Source organism: Octopus sinensis, linkage group LG11, assembly GCF_006345805.1.
Source record: "Octopus sinensis linkage group LG11, ASM634580v1, whole genome shotgun sequence".
Classification (NCBI taxonomy): domain Eukaryota; kingdom Metazoa; phylum Mollusca; class Cephalopoda; order Octopoda; family Octopodidae; genus Octopus; species Octopus sinensis.
In genome coordinates this window covers 53,754,341-53,776,947 of record NC_043007.1, presented here as the reverse complement: position 1 = coordinate 53,776,947, position 22,607 = coordinate 53,754,341, and the positions used below count along the sequence as shown (strand labels likewise).

The 22,607-nt window shown below is 36.4% G+C and overlaps 1 protein-coding gene across 1 annotated transcript; it reads left to right on the top strand.

Moving 5' to 3' along the window:
• Positions 1-993: 993 nt before the first annotated feature.
• LOC115217643 (cytoglobin-1) lies at positions 994-17,403 on the top strand. Its single transcript, XM_029787394.2, has 4 exons — positions 994-1,134; positions 4,192-4,292; positions 4,799-5,036; positions 14,767-17,403. Exons 1-4 carry the CDS (start codon positions 994-996, stop codon positions 14,908-14,910), a joined length of 624 nt encoding a protein of 207 aa, XP_029643254.1. The 3' UTR covers positions 14,911-17,403.
• The last annotated feature ends 5,204 nt before the right edge of the window (positions 17,404-22,607 follow it).

Genomic DNA, 22,607 nt, shown 5'->3' with positions numbered 1-22,607 from the left:
GCTGTAGTTGTCTTTGGTTTAACAATGTGCCTATGTATCTATGTATCAACTTTCTTTCAATCTATGTATCTGCTGTCTCTCTCACTTTCTTTGTGTCCCTCCTCTCTCCCACTTTTAATTTAACAGTGTGTGTATGTATCTATGTATCAAATTTTCTTGCGATGTAATAAACATTTAAAAACACAAAATGCTGTCACCACTCTTTCATTTACTCTCTTTCTCTCTCACTTCCTCTCTGTCCTTCTCTCTCCTGCTTTGCCACTCACTTCTTCCTTTGAGGTAAGTGTGACACACACCACAGGTACAGATGTAAAAAAACAACAAGTTGGAGTATTAATATTATTGATTATATATACACATGTATTTATATACATACACACACACACGCACACATATATGAATATGTATCTCTAACACTGAAATCCTAGTTCCCATTTAACACTGTTGGTCCATACTGAGATGATGGGTTGGAAATATCTTGTTACTTTAATAGTCATACTCTTGATAGATTTAGGATAAAACTCATGGATATCTTTAGTCAATTTATGCCTCAAAATCACTGTTATGACTTATCTGTCAAAAGTTGATATATTAGATGTTTCCCTTGATCTAAACTTCCTCTCTCATAAACTGTACCATAAGCGAAATGAGAAACTCTCCTACATAAGAAAACAGTTCTGTCACCCACCCAACAATGTTTAAAACCTGATAGTTAATGTTAGTAATGGGATATCAAATCTCTCTTCTCCTAAAGAGATACTTGATAAGGCAGCTCTCTACTATAACAACACCTTAGCTAATAGCTTTTAGAGATAAGATATATTGCAACTTTTCAAGTAAAACTATGAATCATAAAAGATACCTAAGAAAATAATTTGGTTCTCCCCCCTTCTTCCTTGATGTTAAAACTAATGTAGGCATGAAATTCCTGTCTTAGATTGGCATTTCACAATAAATCACAATTTCAGGAAGACTTTTAACTTGCGTCCCTATATGGAGAATTTTACCACTTGTAAACATCACCAAGAGCCCACTCTCAGTTGTAACTGTTGTGACCCTGAAGATTGCCAACTTGCCCAGGCATATATGATAAACTCTGATGTATATGAGACAGAAGTAACAGCAATGCTTCAAGTAGGTATCACTATAGAATGCTGTACATTGGACAGTGGAGATAAGCACAGTTTTAACATGCCAAAAGACACTGTTTGCTTCATCATTTCCATGTCAAAATAAATATTTTCCAAAGAAAATTATATATCATTTGAAAGTTCTGGATGTGAACTTTCTTCTCATATAGTTTTAATTAAAATTTGACAGTTATATATCCTGTTAAGGTCCCTCAAACACCCTGGTATTTTCATGCATTTACGAAGTTTGTCTGTTTTCTTTTTTTTCTTTTTGGACTGCTGCATGGTAGCCCTCATTCTAGTTCAGTGCGCTTGAGCACTATAACTTGAGTTGCGTTAAAAATTATACTGTCATCAAGAGAAAGGTTTTCATTTAATGTTGGTATAAAAATTGATGAGAGTAGGTCAGATAATCATTACAAAATATTTGCTTCTATCTCGAAATCAAAGGAAATTACTTCTAACTTTGCTTTTGTGATTGGAACATCAATGTTTTGAAACTGACCTATTTTCCATTACATTTCAGACAGATTCAGTGCTGTGTTACTGAAGTAAATACCACAGATTTGCTTGTCAGTTGCTTGACCATAACCACTTGAGCATATGTGCATTTCTGTTCATGAGCAAAAGTAGTGAGGGAATATCATAGCCATGTGTTGAGAGGGATTCTTTACAGTTTGAATAAATGTAACAAAAGTAAAGTTTGAAGGAAATAGCCATTTTTCATACTTTCTAAGGGTAAATAAATAGGAAATAACAGTTGTTACCCAAGGAGAAAAATTACATTACAATGTTATTGAGGTAGCTATCAGAAGGTTGTTCAGACAGAAAATGCTTGGTAATGCAAATCTGACACAGGAAATTCATATCTCCACAATAATTTTTTTCAACATTTTCCTTGTTATATGTTGAATTATAAACTCTTTCTATGTAACATGTTTTTGATGACCAATTGACTTTTATTCTTTCAGCATTGTGTTATCTTCTGTTGGTACAATGATTTTCATCTTCTCAATCTCATTGTTCCTATTTCCTGTGCCTTATATTATCTTCTTTAGCAATTGCTTACTCTTTCTTTTCATTTTGGCATCTGAGATCTGCTTCATGTTTAACTTCTAATTGTCCTTGACTAAAATCAGATCTTCATTTTCTCTGTCTTTCTCTTGCTAATCTTCTCTTTTCAAGTGCTGATTCTATGTTGTATTATATGACAATATTATATCAGTAATGTGGCTATATTGACAAATATTGACAATACTGACAGTGAGGAGTTTGAGGTCAAGCATTTGTAAAAACTGCGAAAGGTTTTATTTAGCTGTGTAGTATCATGAATGGGGAGAACATGGAGTTGTAGATGTCCTTGACAACATGTTCAGTGTCTCTTGTTGCTGTTAAATAAGATTAGGTTGTTGGAATGATTTTGAGATTTTTGTTGATAAAAGTTATGCGTACTTAGAGGAAGATATCTAACCTAAGAAGGAATTAAAGAATGCCTAGAGATATGAGTCACAATCAGTTTACTAAGTACAGAAAGTATCTCAAAGAACACAAGAATTTACAGTATAAGGAACAGAGATAAGTACAGTATAAGGATCATCATGCTCACTGAGGTACTCTACATCAATAGCAACAACTACTACTATTACTGATCTAGGTTTGAAATTTAGAGATTCTGCAATAAAATTAATTCTAATTGAGTGCTCATGTTTCACTTACTACTGAAATAAGCAACACTACTTTGTCAGGTTAATATCTCAGGTACCATATCTTTCACTTTTTCAATGCTGTAATAGTTTATGCATCCTCTCCCTCAGAGTGAAAGGCAGGTTGTATGATGCCTGTATACACACAGCTATGTTACATGGCAGTGAAACATGAGCTTTGACCACAGAAGACTTGTGAAGGCTTGAAAGAAATGAAGCTAGCATGCTCCACTGGATTGGTAATATCAGTGTGCATGCATGACAGAGTGTAAATAATTTAAGAGGAAAATGGGTTAGATATCTTCCTCTAAGTACGCATAACTTATAAGAGGTATCAGATGTTATATGCAAGAGGGAAGATTGTGCTGATTTCGTCATGTGATGCATTTGAATGGAGACAGCTGTGTAAAGAAGTGCTGAGTTATAATTGTGGAGGAAACCTGTGGAAGGGGGTAGACCCAGGAAGACATGGAGCAAAATAGTGAAAAAGAATCTTTGGATGTTGGGCCTCACTGAGGAAATGACAAGGGACCAGGAGTTAAGGTGATTTGCTGTACTTGAGAAGCTAAGTAAAGTTGCTGTCTTCCAATGCCACATAAAATGCACCTATGTTAGTGCTGTGTAAATGCATCTGTGTTAGTGGCATAGATAAAGCACCCAGCACACTCTGTAAAGTAATTGGTGTTAGGAAGGACATCTAGCCATAGAAACCATGCCACAACAGACAATTGGAATCTGGACAGCTCCATGTCAAACTATCCAACCCATGCCAGCATGGAAAACATAAATTAAACAATGATGACAATGATGATGCAATGACGGATTGCTTGATAACCTTTTTTTCAATAAGAAATGAACAAAATGTTGATGTTATCCAGTTTGTTAAGCCCTTATGTGCAACTTATTTTTTATTAGTTTAGTCTGGAATTAGGTGCTTCTGAGATCAGTGAGATTGATAAAGTTAATGTTTCTTTTGAATAGTTGCATGTTTAAAGCTGTGAGGAAAACAGTTACTGAAGAAATATTTGAGAGTTGATGTTCTGAGGTTGAGGCACTGAATATATTCATTAGTGAAGGTCCAGTGGGTGGACAGACTATGGGTGCTGATGGGAGGAAGAGAGAAAGGTGAGTTAGGAATATCTGACTAGAAGTAAGATCAGCTCCAACAAGATCAGCTATCTTTGAGGAGCAGAAATCATTGAAGTTATAATAGAAAAAGCTGAGTACATTTGTGGACCACAGATTGGAATGTGTAGATGATGAACTTCATACAAATCAGTCAGGTAAAAGCTTTAGATATAATCTTTGATGTCTGGTGTGGATTCATCAGAGCATATTACTAATGCTTACTTTTCTAGAAACAAAATGGCCAAGCAGATAAGGTATTTACCTTCCTTCATGTAGACTGTGAATTCATATCTACTGCAAGAATTATGCTGTCTCCAGGTGAAGCATTTAGGTGATATACTCTCTTCATTTTACCTTACTACTGGGAATATAACCAAAACCTCTTGAAAATTTATCTACATTATATTTATTGTGTATCTTCTTGTTGATAACAAATCAGAAGTTAAGCTTACCAGTGATGAGGCAGAATGGGTACGATACAGAGCTAGTGACATATAGCTTTGGAGTTAAAATTTACATTTGTTTCACTTGTTGTTTTGTAGCATACCTAATTCTAAAGAACTTCACCTAATCCAACCAGAACTGAGAATGATACTATATACTGCATTTAAATACTAGAGCCTCTTAGGTTTACTGGAAATATTTTCCTAAATATTGACTTTGAGAATTCTTGTGATGTTATTTCTCATCTAGTATCACTTATTTTAGGGCATTAGAGTGGTTTTATAAGATTCTGAAATTAATGCCCAAATAGAGTTATAGATATTAATATCCATCTCTTACTGTCTCTACTGATATTTATCCATTATTATCTCTTACTAAATATTTGAATTTCAGTTTCTTTGAAAGTGACCAGGAGTTGAAAACCTTTTTCCCGAAAATCATTCAAATTAGTGAAAAGAATGAATTGGAATGGGATGTGGATAATGATATGTTACAAAGACATGGAATAACAGTGATGCGAGGTCTTGAAGCTGCTGTAGAGAGTTTAGATGACTCACAATTTCTAAATAATGTATTATTTAGAATTGGACAGGCACATGTATACAAAAATATCAAACCACATATGTTAAAGGTAAGTTTACTTTATGACTTACAATTAACTATTTACTTTACATCATCATCATCACCACTGCCAATACTATTAAAACATAATAGTCACTTGCTTGTTAAATATAACCACAAAATCTTCCTTGAAACATACCCTACTATCTTAGAAAATAATTCATTGGATTATGCAATTGTCAATGCACTATGGTTGAAGATGTTTTGATCATGAAATGGAATGCTGTTGATCACAGGTCTGCTTGATTGAAACTCATCTATGGCAAATTATTACAAGCAGCAGCAGTGTTGGTGTCTTTCTCATCATTTTCATCATTGTTGTCATAACCACTATCATTAATGTTGTTCTAACTTCCATTTTCCAATATTGGTTTCAAATTTTGGCACAAGGCCAGCAATTTTGAGAGATGGGGTAAGTTAATTACATCAACACCAGTGCTCAACTGGTATTATTTTATCGACCCTGAAAGGATGAAAGACAAAGTCAACCTCAGTGGAATTTGAACTTAGAATGTAAAGTCAGGATTGCTGCTTTTCTAATATTGTCATGCATTTGATGACTCTACAATAGAATATAGTTCCATTTATTTGACCCTTGCTTCACTTCCTTTATGATGCTTAATGTTCTCAAGTCTAGTGAAGCTAACATAATTCAAGTTCCATTTTGTTGACACTCTACTTCTACTCATAAGTGTCTTCACCATTAGGTGATGGTAATTTTTCAATTAATATGTATCATTATCCATTTACATCAAGTATTTGTACCTGTGCATTTGTCTCTTGTGCATATACACACACATATAAATATGACTTATGGCTATGTGGTCAAGAAAGTCACTTCTCAATTATGTAGTTTTGAGTTCAGTCCTACTGTATGGCACTTAGCATCTTGGGCACACACAATGTATGTATGCATATAAAGTACGTATGTTATTATTCGGTTTTATTTGAAGATTTCTTGCCAAAAGAGAAAGTTGGTTTCTAACCTAGATCCAAGGCTCCTTCATTGGAATTTCAACATCAACAACAGGGTATTCTTGTATGTATATATATGTGCAGATTTGTATGTTTTGTTTTATGTATGTCTTATCATACATATACTTGCAAATCTAGACATGCTCATACATACTTAAATGATAAACTTCTAGAAAGTTTTACATATTTTTACAGTTCCAATGATGGCTTGGATCTATAGTCTTTGAATTAGCTTTCTCCTTTCTGATTTTAAGAAGTTTAATTTCTCAAGATTGGTATTTAGGCAGTGTGTTACATATCCCAGTGCTCCAATATATACATACATACATATGTATATATGTTTTATCCTTTATCTTTTACCTGTTTCAGTCATTAGATTGTGGCCATTTTAGTTGAACTTATCAATCCCAGTACTTATTTTTTTGTAAAGTCTGGTACTTATTCTATCAGTCTCTTCTACTGAACTGCTAAGTTACAGGGATGTAAATACACCAACATTGGTTGTCAAGTGATGGTGGGAGACAAACACATGCACAAAGACACACCTACTATGAAGGAATCTTGTCTTTTTTTACCTCAGTACATCTGTCACCTCTATTTCAGCACAGATCATAATCCCCTCTTGGTTCTGTAAACATAGTTTTCGTCTTCCGTCTTAAAAACAAACTTACTTCACACGAATACCCTATTGTCACTCATTCATTCATCTATTTACTTTTGTCACATCGTCTATTAGTCATTTCTCTAATTTTGTCACAGATTGGCTGAACGAACATTCTAAGATTTTTTAATTCTATCTACTATTAATTTGTTGTTTCATGAAAATTATGTTTCGCAAAAACCCCAAAAGAATTATCTCTCTCCCCTTCGTGTTCTGTTCTAACACTGGCATTGTCTCTCTCTCTCTCTCTCTCTGTTTCGATAACCACTTGCTTCTCCAATCACTCTCTCTCTCTCTCTCTCTCTCCCTGTTTCGATAACCATTTGCTTCTCCAATGACTTACCTCCTCCTCCACCATCCCACTCTATATAAACTTGCTCTCTTGGATTCCTATTACATTTCAGTAACCCCACCAAAAGAATACAAATCCAGCCAGAGATGTTGTTCAAATAAGAAATCTTGTCTTTTTTCACCTCAGTACATCCATCACCTCTATTTCAACGCAGATCATAATCCCCTTTTAGTTTTCATGTTCCGTTTTAAAAACAAACATAAGTTCACACGAATACCCTATTGTCACTCATTCATTCATCTATTTACTTTTGTCACATCGTCTATTAGTCATTTCTCTAATTTTGTCATGGATTGGCTGACCGAATATTGTAAGATTTTAAAATTCTATCTACTATTAATATGTTATTTCTAATACCAGTATTGATGTTTCACGGTGCACCCATCCTCCCTCCACCACCACCAGTTCTAGAAGTCCCTATCCTCTGACATCCTTTGGTTGTCTCCCATGAACACTTCTAAAGGCTTAATGCCATCCCAACCCCTACTTACCTATGTAAGGTTGAAATCATATAGCGCACAATGGTGTAGTGTATGCAGGTTGAAGGCTGTTGTTTGTTTATGCATTCTGCCAAATGCAAGCTTCTTTTCCAGGTACATGATACTGCTGTCTCCCATCCCAGGGTCACACGGACCCACACCTCTCACACCCTCAGAGTTGGCACACTCAACGTGGGCACACTGAAAGGTAGGTCTGGTGAGATTGTTGAGATTCTTGAACGAAGATGTGTAGATTTGTGCTGCATCCAAGAAGTAAGGTGGAGAGGAAGTTCTGCTAGGTTCCTCACAGACAAAGAACATAGATACAAGATCTGGGCAGGGAACACTGACGGGGTCGGGAGCATAGGTATATTTCTTGCAGAGAAATGGGTTGATAAGATAATCGAGGTAGTCAGAGTCTGCGCTAGAATACTTCAGATTAGATTAGTGCTACATTGTGGGTTAGCAACCATTATCTCAGCCTATGCCCCTCAGCCGGGGCTGCCTGATGGACAGAGAAATCGATTTTATGACAACCTCTTGCTGACTACCTCATTGACGAATAACAGGGACCTTCTCTTTGTGGCTGGTGATTTCAATGGACATGTTGGACAACATGCAGGAGGCTTCCATGGCATACATGGAGGCTATGGTTTTGGTTTTTGCAATGAGGTTCTGCAATGCAAATGACCTTATGGTTTGCAATACTAACTTCAGGAAACCTGCTAGCCACAGTCACCTACCAATCTGGTAGTCACACTAGTCAATTTAACTACATCCTTACCAGGAAAAGGGAAAGATGGCTGCTTATAAATGCCAAAACCTTCCCAGGTGAAGAATGTATCCCACAACATAGATTAGTAGTTAGAGACTTCAGGATCAGAGCTAAATGGATACCAAACATGGAGAAGGGTCTGGAAGCTTAAAGATCCTGTGAATGGACAGCGATTCAGAGATGTATTACTCAAAGCCTTTGACGAAATAGAGGGGGATATAACATCATATGATGTGGAAGACAACTGGAGGTTTTTACAGGATAACCTGCTGAGGGCCACTGACCAGATCTGTGGATGGTGCAAAGTCCCCTCTCGACCCAAGATAACGTGGTGCTGGAATAATGTTGACAGGGCTATTAGGGAAAAGAAACAGGCTTGGAAGGATTGGAAGAATGGTGGTAGCAGGGAATGGTACCAGACTGGCAGAAGGGAAGCTAGGAGACAGGTTTATTTAGCCAGAGGGGAAGCAGATAAGAAAAAATTTGCCAATGTTCTGCACCGTGAGGACCAAAGACTTGATGTATTTCGTGTTGCAAGACAGTGTGTGAGAGAGAATTGTGATGTGGTAGGAGAGAAATGTGTTCGCATGGATGATGGTTCACTTGCATTAAACGAGGCTGCAAAGAGAGAGGTATGGAGACACCACTATGAAAGGTTGCTAAATAAAGAGAATGAATGGGAGAAAGGGAGTCTGCCAAATACTGACCCAAAAGAGGGACCAGCTATCTGAATTGACAGTGCCTTGGTAGATAAAGCAATTAAGGGTATGATGACAAGTAAAGCCCCTGGCCCATCAGAACACACCGCAGAGATGCTCAAAATATCTGGCAGTGTTGGCTATAGCATAGTCACCCGTATAGTTAACCAGGTGATACATGAAAGATTCATACCCAATGACTGGTGTAGCATCACCATAATCAACTGCTACAAGGGAAAAGGTGACACTTTAGATACAAATAATTACAGAGGTATCAAGCTGTTGGATCAGGTAGTCATGAAAAGGGTTGTAGCCCAACTAATTAGGGAGAATGGTCAGTCTAGATGAGATGCAGTTTGGGTTTGTGCCAGGGAAAAGCACCACTGAGGCTATATTTCTGGTAAGACAGCTGTAGGAGAAATACCTAGCCAAAGATAAACTCCTGTACCTGGCTTTCATTGACATGGAGAAAGCCTTCGATAGGGTCCTCCGATCCCTTATCTGGTTGTCAATGAGGAAACTTGGGACTGATGAATGGTTAGTGAGAGCTGTGCAAGCCATGTACAGGGATGCTTGTCAGTAAGGTGAGGGTTGGCAACGAGTACAGTGAAGAATTCAGGGTAGAGGTTGGGGTCCACCAAGGTTCAGTCCTCAGCCCCCTCCTATTTATCATAATCCTCCAGGCATTAACGGAGGAATTCAAGACAGGTTGCACCTGGGAGTTCCTCTATGCTGATGACCTTGCTTTAATTGCTGAGTCACTATCAGAACTAGAGGAGAAGTTTCAGGTGTGGAAGCAAGGATTAGAATCAAAGTGCCTTAGAGTAACCTAGCTAAAACCAAAGTCTTAATAAGTAGGAAAGCAGACAAACCACAAACCCCTTCAGGTAGATGGCCCTGCTCGATCTGTAGAAAAGGCCTAGGTAGAAACTCTATAAGATGCACCCAGTGTAAGCTATGGACACATAAGTGGTGCAGCAATATCAAAGGAAGGCTAACTGGGGAGATGGTTTTTGTATGTGGCAGATGCTCAGGAGCAATAAACACTGAAAATGTACAGGGAACAACTTCTTCCTCATTCCAGGGAGAAAAATTACAAGTAGTTGACAGCTTCTATTACCTAGGTGACCAAGTCAGTAGCTGGGGTGGATGCTCTGAAAGTGCAGCTGCTAGAATAAGAATAGCCTAGGTAAAGTTCAGAGCTCCTACCTCTTCTGGTGACAAAGGGCCTCTCACTCAGTGTAAAAGGTACACTGTATGATGCATGTGAATGAACAGCCATGCTACATGGCAGTAAAACATGGGCTGTGACTGCTGAAGACATGCATAAGCTTGCAAGGAATTAAGCCAGTATGTTCTGCTGAATGTGTAATGTCAGTGAGCATACATGACAAAGTGTAAGTGCCTTGAGAGAAAAGTTGCACCTAAGAAGCATCAGATGTGGTGTGCAAGAGAGACGACTGTGCTGGTATGATCAAGTGGTGAGAATGGATGAGGGTAACTGTGTGAAAAAGTGTCACACCCTAGCTGTTGAGGGAATCTGTGGAAGAGGTAGACTCAGGAAGACCTGGAACGAAGTGGTGAAGCACGACTTTCGAACTTTAGGCCTCACCAAGGCAATAACTAGTGACCGAGACCTTTGGAAATATGCTGTGCTTGAGAAGACCCAGCAAGCCAAGTGAGACCATAACCCGTGGCCTATGCCAGTGGTGTAACCAGCCTAACTATGTGTAACTTTCTCTCATTGAACACTAAACTCTGCTTGCAAAGACCTGTTGAGGCAAGTGAAATCAAATTCAAATTCACTGACGTGGCTGATGACAGCACCGCCTGACTGACATCCATTCTAGTGGAACGCTAAGAACACCATCCGAGCGTGATCGTTGCCAGGGCTGCTGACTGGCTCCCATGCCGGTGGCATGTAAAAAGCACCATTCAAGCACATCATTACCAGCATCGCCTTACTGGCACTTGTGCCACTGACACGTGAAAAACAACATTCGAGTGAGGTCGTTGCCAGTGCCGCTGGACTGGCTCCTGTGCAGGTGGCACATAAAAGAACCCACTACACTCTCAGAGCGGTTGGTGTTAGGAAGGGCATCCAGCTGTAGAAACCTTGCCAAATCAGATTGGAGCCTGGTGCAGCTATCTGGCTCGCCAGTCCTCAGTCAAACTGTCCAACCGATGCCAGCATAGAAAGTGGACGTTAAACGATAATGATGATGATTTTGTTGTTTTTTTCGTTGTTCAAAAAAGTTTGTTTCTATGTTTTTGTTTTTATGTTTTCGTTTCTCATTGTGTTCAACGTTTTTTTGATGTCCTGCACCCATATATGCATGTGTATATAATTATATATGTAGGTATGTACATATATGTATGTATATATGCATATATTTATATATTATTTATATTATTATATGAGCGAACGCCACGCATCCTTTTCCAAGTAAGTTTTATCTTAATAATTATGATGCGTACTCTTCTATCTTTACTATCTCTTCCCTGTCCATCTCTCTCCCTCTCTTGTTCTTCATCCTTTCTGGTTTTCTCTCCCACCCTTCCCTATTTTTCTCCTCTCCTCCTCACCATTCCCTCTCTCTCTCACTCCTCCTCCTCAACTCTCTCGTCGCTGACACTTGATGAAAGAGCTTCTATCTTTCTGACCACTACCTTCTTAAAGACAAAACGTTCTTATACTGTCTTCTTCATAAGCTCGTCTTCCTAGCGTTCATAATAATTCTATCATCTTGGCTTAACAGCCCTCACCTTTGTTTTTACTGTTTTGTTCTCACTGTCCTGTTCTTGTTACCACTTTCACCCTCTGCAAAAAGTCCCAAATTATATTTAATTTGCTTTGCGGGAAGGACTGTTTCAACGAAGTCCCATCTTGTCCTTGCCTTCAAAATGCAGAGTAATGAAACAGGGACAACTGAAGAAGGGGAATATTTTTTTTTGTTGTATGTCTCGTTTCTCTGTTTGTTTTTCTCGTTATTCGAAAAAAGTTCGTTTCTATGTTTTTGTTGTTATGTTTTCGTTTCTCATTGTGTTCAACATTTTTTTGATGTCCTGTACCCATATATGCATGTATATATACATATATATGTAGGTATGTACATATATGCATGTATATATGCATATATTTATATATTTTATATATATATATATATATATATATATATGTATATATATATATATATATGTAAAATTAATCAAAGGACATACTAAGTATGTTTACCTGCTTGAAATAACAGTCAAAACTTTTATTAAATCGCCAAAAATACAATGATGAAAACTACAGAAATCAAACGAAGGCAAAATCAGGTTAAGACAATCTACTAACATACATTTAAGTATCTGGACTCATGTGGACCGGTTTCTGCACTGGCAAAATAAGCCTTAGCTTCTTCAGCACGTGTTACCATGATTAGAGATTCCCAACACATCGTTTTGAAGTCTGTGCTGCAACTGATTCGTTTCGCGCCGAAATCACAGCAGGCATCAGTGTAAAATAATCTCGATACAATTTACGAGATAAATGATTCACCAAAAATTAATTTGCGAAGGTGTCATTAATTCTATTACTATCCAATGTAACTTTTTAAAAAATGATAATAACAGAATCAATGACAAAACACACAGGTAGACATACGTAGTATGTCCTTTGATTAATTTTAATCCCTCGGCTATTTTTGGCCTGCTATCGCCTGTGTCATTGACTCTGTTATTATCATTTTTAAAATAGTTACATTGGATAGAAATAGAATTAATGACACCTTCGCAAATTAATTATATATGTATATATATATAGCAATAATAAATCTCTGAACGAGATGTAAACAGTAACTGCACGGCAATGTAAGGTATACTAGCCATCTCAATATGGCTAACCACTAAGGGTGGGTGTTACTGTAGCTTGTAGCCCCAGGAGATCATCATCTCCAGCTGGCTTTAGGCCCTTATGGTATTTGCAAAGGGAGGTCATCCCTCTCTCGTCACCCTAAGTGATACGCACGGACTGCAGTTCTAGGTATTTGCCTGTCTTCAGCGTACGGCAATCACCGGTTTTCGATGAAGGGAGACCGTTTGCAAATCCTTATTTATGGTTTTTCCAGTAACTTTTCGTCACTGATTTCGAAAAACTGTCTGCAAGCAATAATAAATCTCTGAACGGGATGTAAACAGTAACTGCACGACAATGTAAGGTATGCTAGCCATCTCAAATACTAACCTTTGCAAATACCATAAGGGCACAGAAAGTGTGCCTAAAGCCAGCTGGAGATGATGATCTCCTGGGGCTACAAGCTACAGTAACACCCACCCTTAGTGGTTTGCCATATTGAGATGGCTAGTATACCTTATATATATATATATATATACCTACATACATACGCGTTTATGTATTTGTTTTGCAAGATTCCTGATGTGAAATTCTGTCTTGAAACAGATATTGTTATATTTTGGAATAGTCATTTTATTATTTTTTCTATAAATAAACACACATACTATATATTCATTCTTCTCTTTGAATTTATTCATCCTTATTCTGTCTTTTGACCTCTTCAGCGACTCTCTATCCCATATCTCCTCCTGTTCTGTCTTTCTATGGTGTGTATCCTTATATGTGTGTGTATGCGTACGTGCGCACTCATATGTCTATGTGTTTTGTGTGTATATGGGTTTGCTAACTATACTGTTTGTATCTATGCTCTTTATTTAGTTTTCTTCTCATTTATTTACATATCTCTGGGGTTTTTTTTCCATTTCATCTTAGGTGTGTGTATGTGCGTCTTTTGTGTGTGTGTATATGGGTTTGTATTTGTATCCTTTTTTTCCTTCCATTGTCTTTAGTAGTTGTGTTGTGTAGCAGTGGTGGAGTGTTAATGTTCCATTCATTTTTTCTATTGAAGCTTGGTCTGTCTATTACTATGTATGTAACCTCTGTAATCTAAGTATTATGCCTGTTCTATGTGTTGATTGTACCTTAACTTTTGTTATTAACTGAGCCTCTGTGTTCTAATTGGGCATGTTGGCAGAGATCTGATGAGCTTTCCTCTTCTTTGAGCTCTCGCCAATGTTCAGAATACACTGTACTGAGGGATGGTGCAGAAACAAGACAGCATACATTGGGGAGACAGCATGTAGCATAGGAGAGCAGATAAGTGAACTCTATCAGGAGTTCAAAGAGGAGGAAAGGTCAATAGTATTCAGTATTATAGTTTGTATTCATATTTCATTTAGTCCAGAAATTTTAAGTAAGTATATCCATATTAGAGATATAATAGCTATGTCATTTTTTCTGAGTTTTGCCAGAAATGTTGGATCTTGATAATCTTATCAATACAACTAAATAGACAATGACATAACCACATGATGATGAGTTTCCTTATTTTTATTCCCATCCAATGCCTCAAATATGTGATTCCAACAATTAAGACTATTAAATCTTAACCTCTATTGATTTAGTTCACACATATACACACACATTCAGTCATTTTACTAACTTCCAGTGTTGTGTTCTGAGATTTTTGTACATACCCAGAGTATTTGACAAGCTACCTATTTCAATGAATCTCCCTTTGAAACTTTCAAGAAAATTCTTCAGCAATGTCTTAGCCATTTAAGAATTACATGATATTATTCTGAACTTTAGTGACCAATGTAAAGTAAGAAAATTTTTATTGATTCATCCAATCCCTAATTCTAAAATCCAGTATAGTGAGAGCTTATTCCACAGTATTTATCATTGTCCAGTGATAAAATTATTTTGAGTACATTTTATTTTTTGCTTTCCGTTTTCCAGAGATTGTGGCCATCATTAAACCGGAGCTTCAAAGAAGTTTTGAAGGACCGCTATAACAAAGATATGGCAGAAGCATGGCGCCTTACCTACCAGTACATATGCAGCCAGATGAAAAATGGAATGAAGAACTCTTCAAGTCAATAAACTCAGTGCAAACTTACTCAAAGTACAATATTTATTTATCAGACATTTATTTATTAATTAACACAGCTTAGTTTGTAAACAGTTTTACATTTTCTCCGTCTCACCAAGCTCAAGTTAACCATTAAATAAATTAAACATATGCTTACAGCACCAAGGGAATGAGATGCCACAAAGTAATTTTCTTTTGTGCTAAATTTACCATAATTTAGAAATAATTAATAAAAAAGGTGTTGAAAATTTGCATTTTAAATAATTTGTTTATATTACTTGCTGCTATTTAGTGTTAAATAAATAAAATTAAATTTTTATGTAATATAATTGTGGGATTTGGCCTGATACAGTAACTTGGAAGATAAATGAAATTATTTTGTCTATTATGTCTGGTTCAACATATATCTACAGATGCAATGCTTGGACACATCAACAGTATTGTATCAAAGAGTCACTGGAAATTTTGAATTTTACAGCATGCATTCTGATCCAGGTAACCTAGGTTGATCAAACATTGGCCTATGTTCGAACAGCATTCTACTAAGCCCACTGATCACTTCTTCAGCCAGAGGCATCTAGACACTTTCTTAGCAGCCTCTTCATTGTTCTTGATGGCTCTCTTTCTGAAAGCTTCTGTAATACCCAGTGTTCCACAGGTCTTATTCAGAGCAACCTCCTTTGGAAAACACTTTCTCCTCTTATTCTTGCAGAATCCTCTACTAACTCCTGGTTCTTGATTTTCTTCCTCTCTTGAGCCTCCTCCATCCTCTCATCCCAGGGCACAAGTAACTCCAATAGGACTAACTACTTGTTGTTTTGGAAACCAAGATGACATCTGGTCTCAACAAGGACTGTGTGATATGTGCGGGACACTTTAGCTGTTTCTTCTAGATGAACTTCCATCACCCAGTCCCATGTGGTGGAAAATAATCCCTCAAAGATGTTCTTAGATCTCTTCATTGGTTTCTTTCCCTCTTTGACAATGGCTACACTTCTGGTTGTATTTCTGGCATTTTTGTTGTTGTTGATTTCCTTAGTAGTGATCTTGAGGACCTGATCATGTCTCTAGCAGTTGCATACTTCCCTCAGTTCCATGGAGAAACTACTTAGGATATTCTCCAGGGGACATGTAGGAAAACACCCTAGACAGGGACACAGAGAACATGCAGATATTTTTTTAAAATCCAGGTTAGCAGGGCAAAGGAGAGTATCATGGACACCCCTCTGCATTCCACTCTTTTGCTTGCCCCCTCTTCATCTAAACACCCTATTTCCACATTGCTACTACACACCTAACTCTTCCTCTGTTGATAGTTGCACCAGCTCCCACTTTTCCTTTCTGCTAGCTGTGCCACACTCACATGGAGGACTTTGCATTTCAACCACTCCACTACCAGTTGTACTGCCTTAGTTTCCTCCACTTCCACTCAGTTCTAACTGAAATTCTTGCACCAGACACTTTGGTGGCCCTGGAATTGTACTAGAAGTGTTCTCATACCTGAGACACTGTGAATTCCTCCCTTATGGAACTGAATGGGAGACTGAACCTATTGCTGCTTTCATACAGTGCAATACTGCTCAAACTGCATGCCAAACCCAATCATCTGTGAAGGTGTCCACTCCCCACATGCTGCAAGCCCTCTGCTACTGACATGGGGACTTCATAGATGAGTAGGGGCTAGTGAATCCCATGCTGATAAATGTAAGGTTTGAAACTTCTTGGTAATCCAGACTTGTCTATGGCTCCCAGATAGCTTCCTGGGACTGCTCTGGTAACTTTGATGGATTTGGTGTCCTTTAGACTGTAGTTAGAAACCATCTCAAGACTTCTCACTATTTTGAAGCAGAACTTGTTGGTGACTTTTCCTTTTCTTCAAAACCATCCACTAGGACTTTGCAGGTTTGAAACTCATTCATGTTCATGTCACAAGTTCCACTTATCTTCCTGCTCTGTTTTTGTTACTGTGGGGTCATTCATAAATCTCTGATAGGTGGTTGCCTTACTCCTCTCTTGCTGAGACGATCCAGGCACTCTTTCTCTTCTGACTTGAACAACATGTCCATTGCTAATGCAAAGAGTGATACTGAGATAGTTAACCCTGTAATTATCCCTGCTTCTAGTTGTGCCAGTCTCAACTTGCTGAAGTAGCCCATGAAGTATTTTAGCTTCTGAGATACATGGTGTCTCTCTAATGCAACTTCCATAAGCTTGTGTGGTATCATGTTGTAGGCATTGCCCAGGTCCAACCATAGCACAGCTAGGACCCCTCTTTCCTGTTATGCCTCTTTGATGAGTTGGGACCCTATACCTGTACGTTCAAGGCAACCAGGGATTCATGGTATGCCTTCCTTCTGTACAAACATACCAATTAACTGTTCTTCGAAAGAAAGTTGGTGAGTCCCTTGGATATACAATGGTGAAAAAATTTTGCTTCCCACAGCCATATATGTTAACCCTTTCATGACCGTTTTTATTTTGAGATGCTCTGTGTTTCTTTCAATTAATTTTAAATATAACAAAGAATTTAGTAAAATAACTTAGTTATCATTAAGCTAGTGTTAGAAACATAAATTGTGACTAAGGTTAGGTGGAAGATTTTAATTCAAAACTTATGAAAATAAGACATTTGTACTACAGAGCTAGAGGTAGTTTCAGCCGGGTTGGTATCGAAAGGGTTTATATTTTGACATGGCTGTGTGGTAAGAAGCTTTCTTCCCAACCACTTGGTTCTGAGTTCAGTTCCACTGTGTGGCATCTTGGGCAGGCATCTTCTATTTGCAGTCTTGGGGCTGACCAAAGCCTTGTGAGTGGATTTGGTAGACAGAAACTGAAAGAAGCCTATTGTGTGTGTACGTGTGTGTATGTACGTGTGTGTGTGTGTGTGTCTTTATGTCTGTGTTTTTTCCCCTCCTCCACCACCAGTGTTGATGTGTTTACGTCTCTGTAATGTAGCAGTTTGGCAAAGGAGACCGACAGGCATATCTCTCAGATCAGTGCTGTTGTTGCATGCAAAATGCAAAATGATTTTAAAAATACCCTTGCCTTCAATTTAGTGATTGATGAATCAGTTGACATACAAGACAACCAACAGTATCTGTTTATTATGTTTCTTCTGAGTTAACTGGGAAAGAAGAAGAATTATGGATTTAGTGGAATTAAAAGAAACAGCTTGTGGTATTGACATAAAAAATACACTTGATAGGATTTTAACAAATGCTGGTGTTCCACTAAATAAACTTGTCACTGTTGCAACAGATGGTGCTCTTACAGTGATCAGGAAAAATACTGGATTAATTGCACTTATGAAAAGTGGTGTCAGCTTTCCAGAGTTTCTCCCTGTTTGTTGTATTATTGACTGTGAATACCTCATAGCCAGATACTTCAAGTATCAAAATCTAATGAAATCTGTACTTGAAATTGTGAATTTAAATGGGGAAATCCACCAACAGTTCAGAAATTTTATTGAAGAAATGGAGCTTGAAGATAGACCCAGTGATATGTATTTATACTTCATTGTGAAGTGGCTATCAACAAGTAGCTTCTAGAGTAGGTTTATAGATTTTGTGGAGCCTATTAATACTTTTCTCAAAGAAGATAAAAAAAGATTCTGCCTTCAACTGGAAAATGATGAGTGGATGCAAGATCTGATGTTCATTACTGATAATCATCTACAAATTCTCAACTTGGCACTCCAGAGCAAGGACATTTTTTTTTATCTTGCTCAGATAATTTTCAGCTCTCAGAGTAAAATAAGAAATTTTCAGTGACACATATTGTAGAGAAATTCCGGTCACTTTCCCAATCTCAGATACTGAAATAAAAGGCCACAAACTGGAAGAATACAAACATAAATTACAAGGACTGCTTGATGATTTCCTAGGTTTGACAGAAGATGAAACCCATCTTATCTTTCTGCTAATCCTATTCAAGGTTCATGTAGTCAATGTCCAATTCTCAAGTCTTAAGCCATGGAATCATCTGCTGTGGAAATAGAACTAATGGAATTATAGAAGAATCTGGGGTTAAAGATGATTCATAAATCCCAGTCTATAATTGGGCTTGAGAAAAAAGTTCCAGAAGTGGGAACTGAAGAAAACTAGTGTGCAACTCATCTCAATTTTCAGCACAACATATTGCTGTGAATCACTTTAAAGAAATCAAAACATCATGCAAACCTTGCCAAATTTCACCTGACAGAACATACAGCACTGACTATGTACCAACTAGATGGAAATCCACATGACATCTAGTAGTAAATAGCTTTCATAGACTGGTGGGTGTTGCATTGTCTGTTTGTCACAAAAAATTTAATAAGTCTGATTTAGTAAGATTTAAATATCGCTAATTTTATAGGTTTGCTTTTTATATATTTTTCTCCATATTTTGATCATATGTATACATACACATATTTTACCTTTTCAATTTTTTTTTTTTTGTAGCCTAATTATATGCTACTGAAATGCAAATCCACATATTCTTCTTAAATTTCCAATTTAATATAGAAACGCTTTATAAAAATGTGTGGATTAAAACTTTTGGTGTATAAACTGAAACTAATAAAATTCATTTCATTTTTGGATTTGGTTTGCAAGATTCTTTATGTGAGTTCGTGTGCTGAAGCATATTCTGTTGTGTCTGAGGAGAGTCATTTTGTTTTTGTGCCTTATAATTTAACACAGTCACCGGTAAAATCTCCACTTGCGTCTTGTAACCTTTTCAATAGTCTTGACTCTGTCCGTTATTTACACTGCCGTGTAAATAACGGACAGAGTCAAGACTATTGAAAAGGTTGCAAGACGCAACAAAAATTTTGGGAAAATAAAAATAAGAAATAAGTGGAGATTTTACTGGTGAGTGTGTTAAATTATAAGGCACAAAAAGAAAATGACTCTCCCCAGAAACAACATAATAAATTTTTAATTTTTAAATTCTGCATTCATGAATAAATGTTATTACATACATACAAAATGTGCACATAATTAAAATACAAAATGTGTACATAACAAAACATATTCTGTTATTGGTGCTGTTCAGATGGAAGCACACCTTTAATACCCTGTAATTATCCTTTGCTTTTTGAAATTTTTTTGTTTGGCTTTGAGTTCTACTAGCTTTATCTCATACATGGTTACAAAATTTAATTTTAATTTTTTAAAATCCACTCCGAGATTTTTTTATAGTAATTTTTTTTTTATTTACACTTTTAAATGCAGACATTAATTTTGTTTCTTCTCATAATTTTAAATTAACTTTTGAAATCAAAATTTTAAAATTTAAATAAAAGTTCATACTTGTACACAGCCAAAAGACTTTTCAATTTACACATGTATATTTGTGTGTATGTCGGTGTGTGTGAAGTTTTATTTCAATTCTAAAATTTTGATTTCAAAACTTAATTTGAAATTATGAGAAGAAACAAATGGCATATGTCCACATTTAAAAATGAAAATTTTGAAAAGATATAAAAATCTCTAACTTTAATAATTGGAAGGGGAATTTAAAACAATTTGTTGTTTTTTTTGTAAAATTGTACAATACAGTTAGTTGTACAATACAGTTAGTTGAACACAAAATAAAAAAAATTGTGAAAAATCCAAGAAAAGCAAAGAATTACAAGAGGTTAAAAGCTGTGCTTTCACCTGAACTGCATCTCTTTATTTTATTGGTTTCGGTCATTAGTGCTGGGGCACTTGCATGTATTTAATCAATCACATCAACCTAAGTACTTATTTTGTCAAATTTGGTACTTATTTTATCAATCTAAGTCTTAGAACACAAACAGACAAATGTAAACAGAGTGTACATTTAATTCATGTCTTGTGACTCTCAAGCATCTGAACTTTATCGGATGTTGTTCTTATGTTACACAAGTTTTGCCACCCCTATTATTACTCTTATGCATGCTTCACTATTCTGGTTGTTTGGAGTCCTGAATTAGGTGTTCCTAATGTAGATGCCTTCTTAATAATAGAAAAGAAAAAACTGTTTACATTAGAAAATCTAAAACCTTCAAATTCCACAATTAAGAAAAATCAAGTAAATACTATACTAATAATTAAAACAAAATTTATATGAGCGTATATGCCTATACTTATGCCTATCCTGTCAAACCATTCAACCTATACCAGCATGGAAGATGGATGTTAAACAATGATGATGTGTGTATGTGTATATATGTTTGTGTATGATATGCGTATGGGTATATATATGTATATATGTGTATATATATATATATATGTGTGTGTGTATATGCATAATTCGTAATTGAATATATATATGTATGCATGTAAGTACGGACATATGTGTATGTGTATATCATCATCATCATCATCATCATTTAACATCTGTTTTCCATGCTGGCATGGGTTGAATGGTTTGACAGGAGTTGGCCAGCTGAAGAGCTGTCTGGGCTCTATGTCTGTTTAAGCATGGTTTCTATGGTAGGATGCCCTTTTTTTAATTTCAAAAGACACAAATTGTGTTCCATTGTCATACACTATCTTTTCTGAGATGCCAAAACAATTCATGTGAAAAATTTATCACTGTTGAAGAGGTTGTTTTTTTCCAGGCCATTTAAAAAAAAACTATCAATTACCATTAAGAACTGTTTAAAGGATCAGCAAGATTGATGTGTAATTTCGACCACAGAACATCTACTTTTGAACAATGTTTACTTTTTATCATGGACAATTATTCATTTTATTTTGACTTACATACAGTTGTTCCACACTGTTTTACTGCAATTTTTTTCTTTCATTCCCTCAGCCACATTCAAACCATTGACTGAACCAACTATATTTCCACACAAAACACTTATGGGTATATTTCATACTTTGAATAGTTCCATCCACTCTCTGTCAAATAGATTAAGTGAATCTTTTAATACATATATCCTTGCCTTTTTCATTTGACCTCGAAATGTTACATTACATGCAAATTCACTGAAAAAAATAATCTTTTTCCTGTAACACCATGTGCTACTTTTTTAGATTTAATTAATTTCGGCTTACTGACATATTTCCATGTTTTTTTGTTTATAATGATGATATCACAACCAGTGTCTAATTGCATTCTAACATTTGTATTTCTGATTTTCACCTTCATGAATTTTTTCATCATTATATTACCAATTTCTTCTAATGTCATGCTATTTATTCTTTTTCCTTTGTTCTGATGTTTTGTCATTGCTCTACAGGGCATCTTTATATGTTGATATTACCACAACGAAAACACTCCGCTTTCGTAAATGGACAATTTTTCCTCCAGTGTATACCTCCACATGCAAAACATGGGTTTCCTGATTTTTGTAATGTTTTTTAGAAAACACTTTATCTCTATTCTGACTATTTTGCATTTGTTTTACTTGGAAACAATCTTTCTGTTTGAATTCTTCTGTCATGTCTTAATTTCACCATTCTTTCACATTCCTCTGACACTTGCTGTAGGGTTATGTTGTGGTGAGAATCATGACACCCTCTGCAAGAATAGATTTGACCAAACTTAAGGTATCATTTTGGTAGTTTGTCGGAATTTCATTTGTTGGTTCGTGGAGAGTTTGTTGGATTGTTACATTGTTACCCTGCTTCGTTATATGTTTATTGTTATTACACGGTTATGGTGTAAACAAGTATCATCATAAATAGTGGTGATACTACAGTAATTGGTGATGAGTAACAATAGGTTACAATAGGTTGGATCCTGGTTT

Bases quoted from the DNA above. Each gene is read 5' to 3' on its own strand.
- LOC115217643 (XM_029787394.2), top strand. From the start codon at position 994: ATGGAGAATTTTACCACTTGTAAACATCACCAAGAGCCCACTCTCAGT. The intron at 1,135-4,191 runs GTAGGTATCACT...TTACTTTTCTAG, and splicing joins AAGTAACAGCAATGCTTCAA to AAACAAAATGGCCAAGCAGA. The intron at 5,037-14,766 runs GTAAGTTTACTT...TCCGTTTTCCAG, and splicing joins TCAAACCACATATGTTAAAG to AGATTGTGGCCATCATTAAA.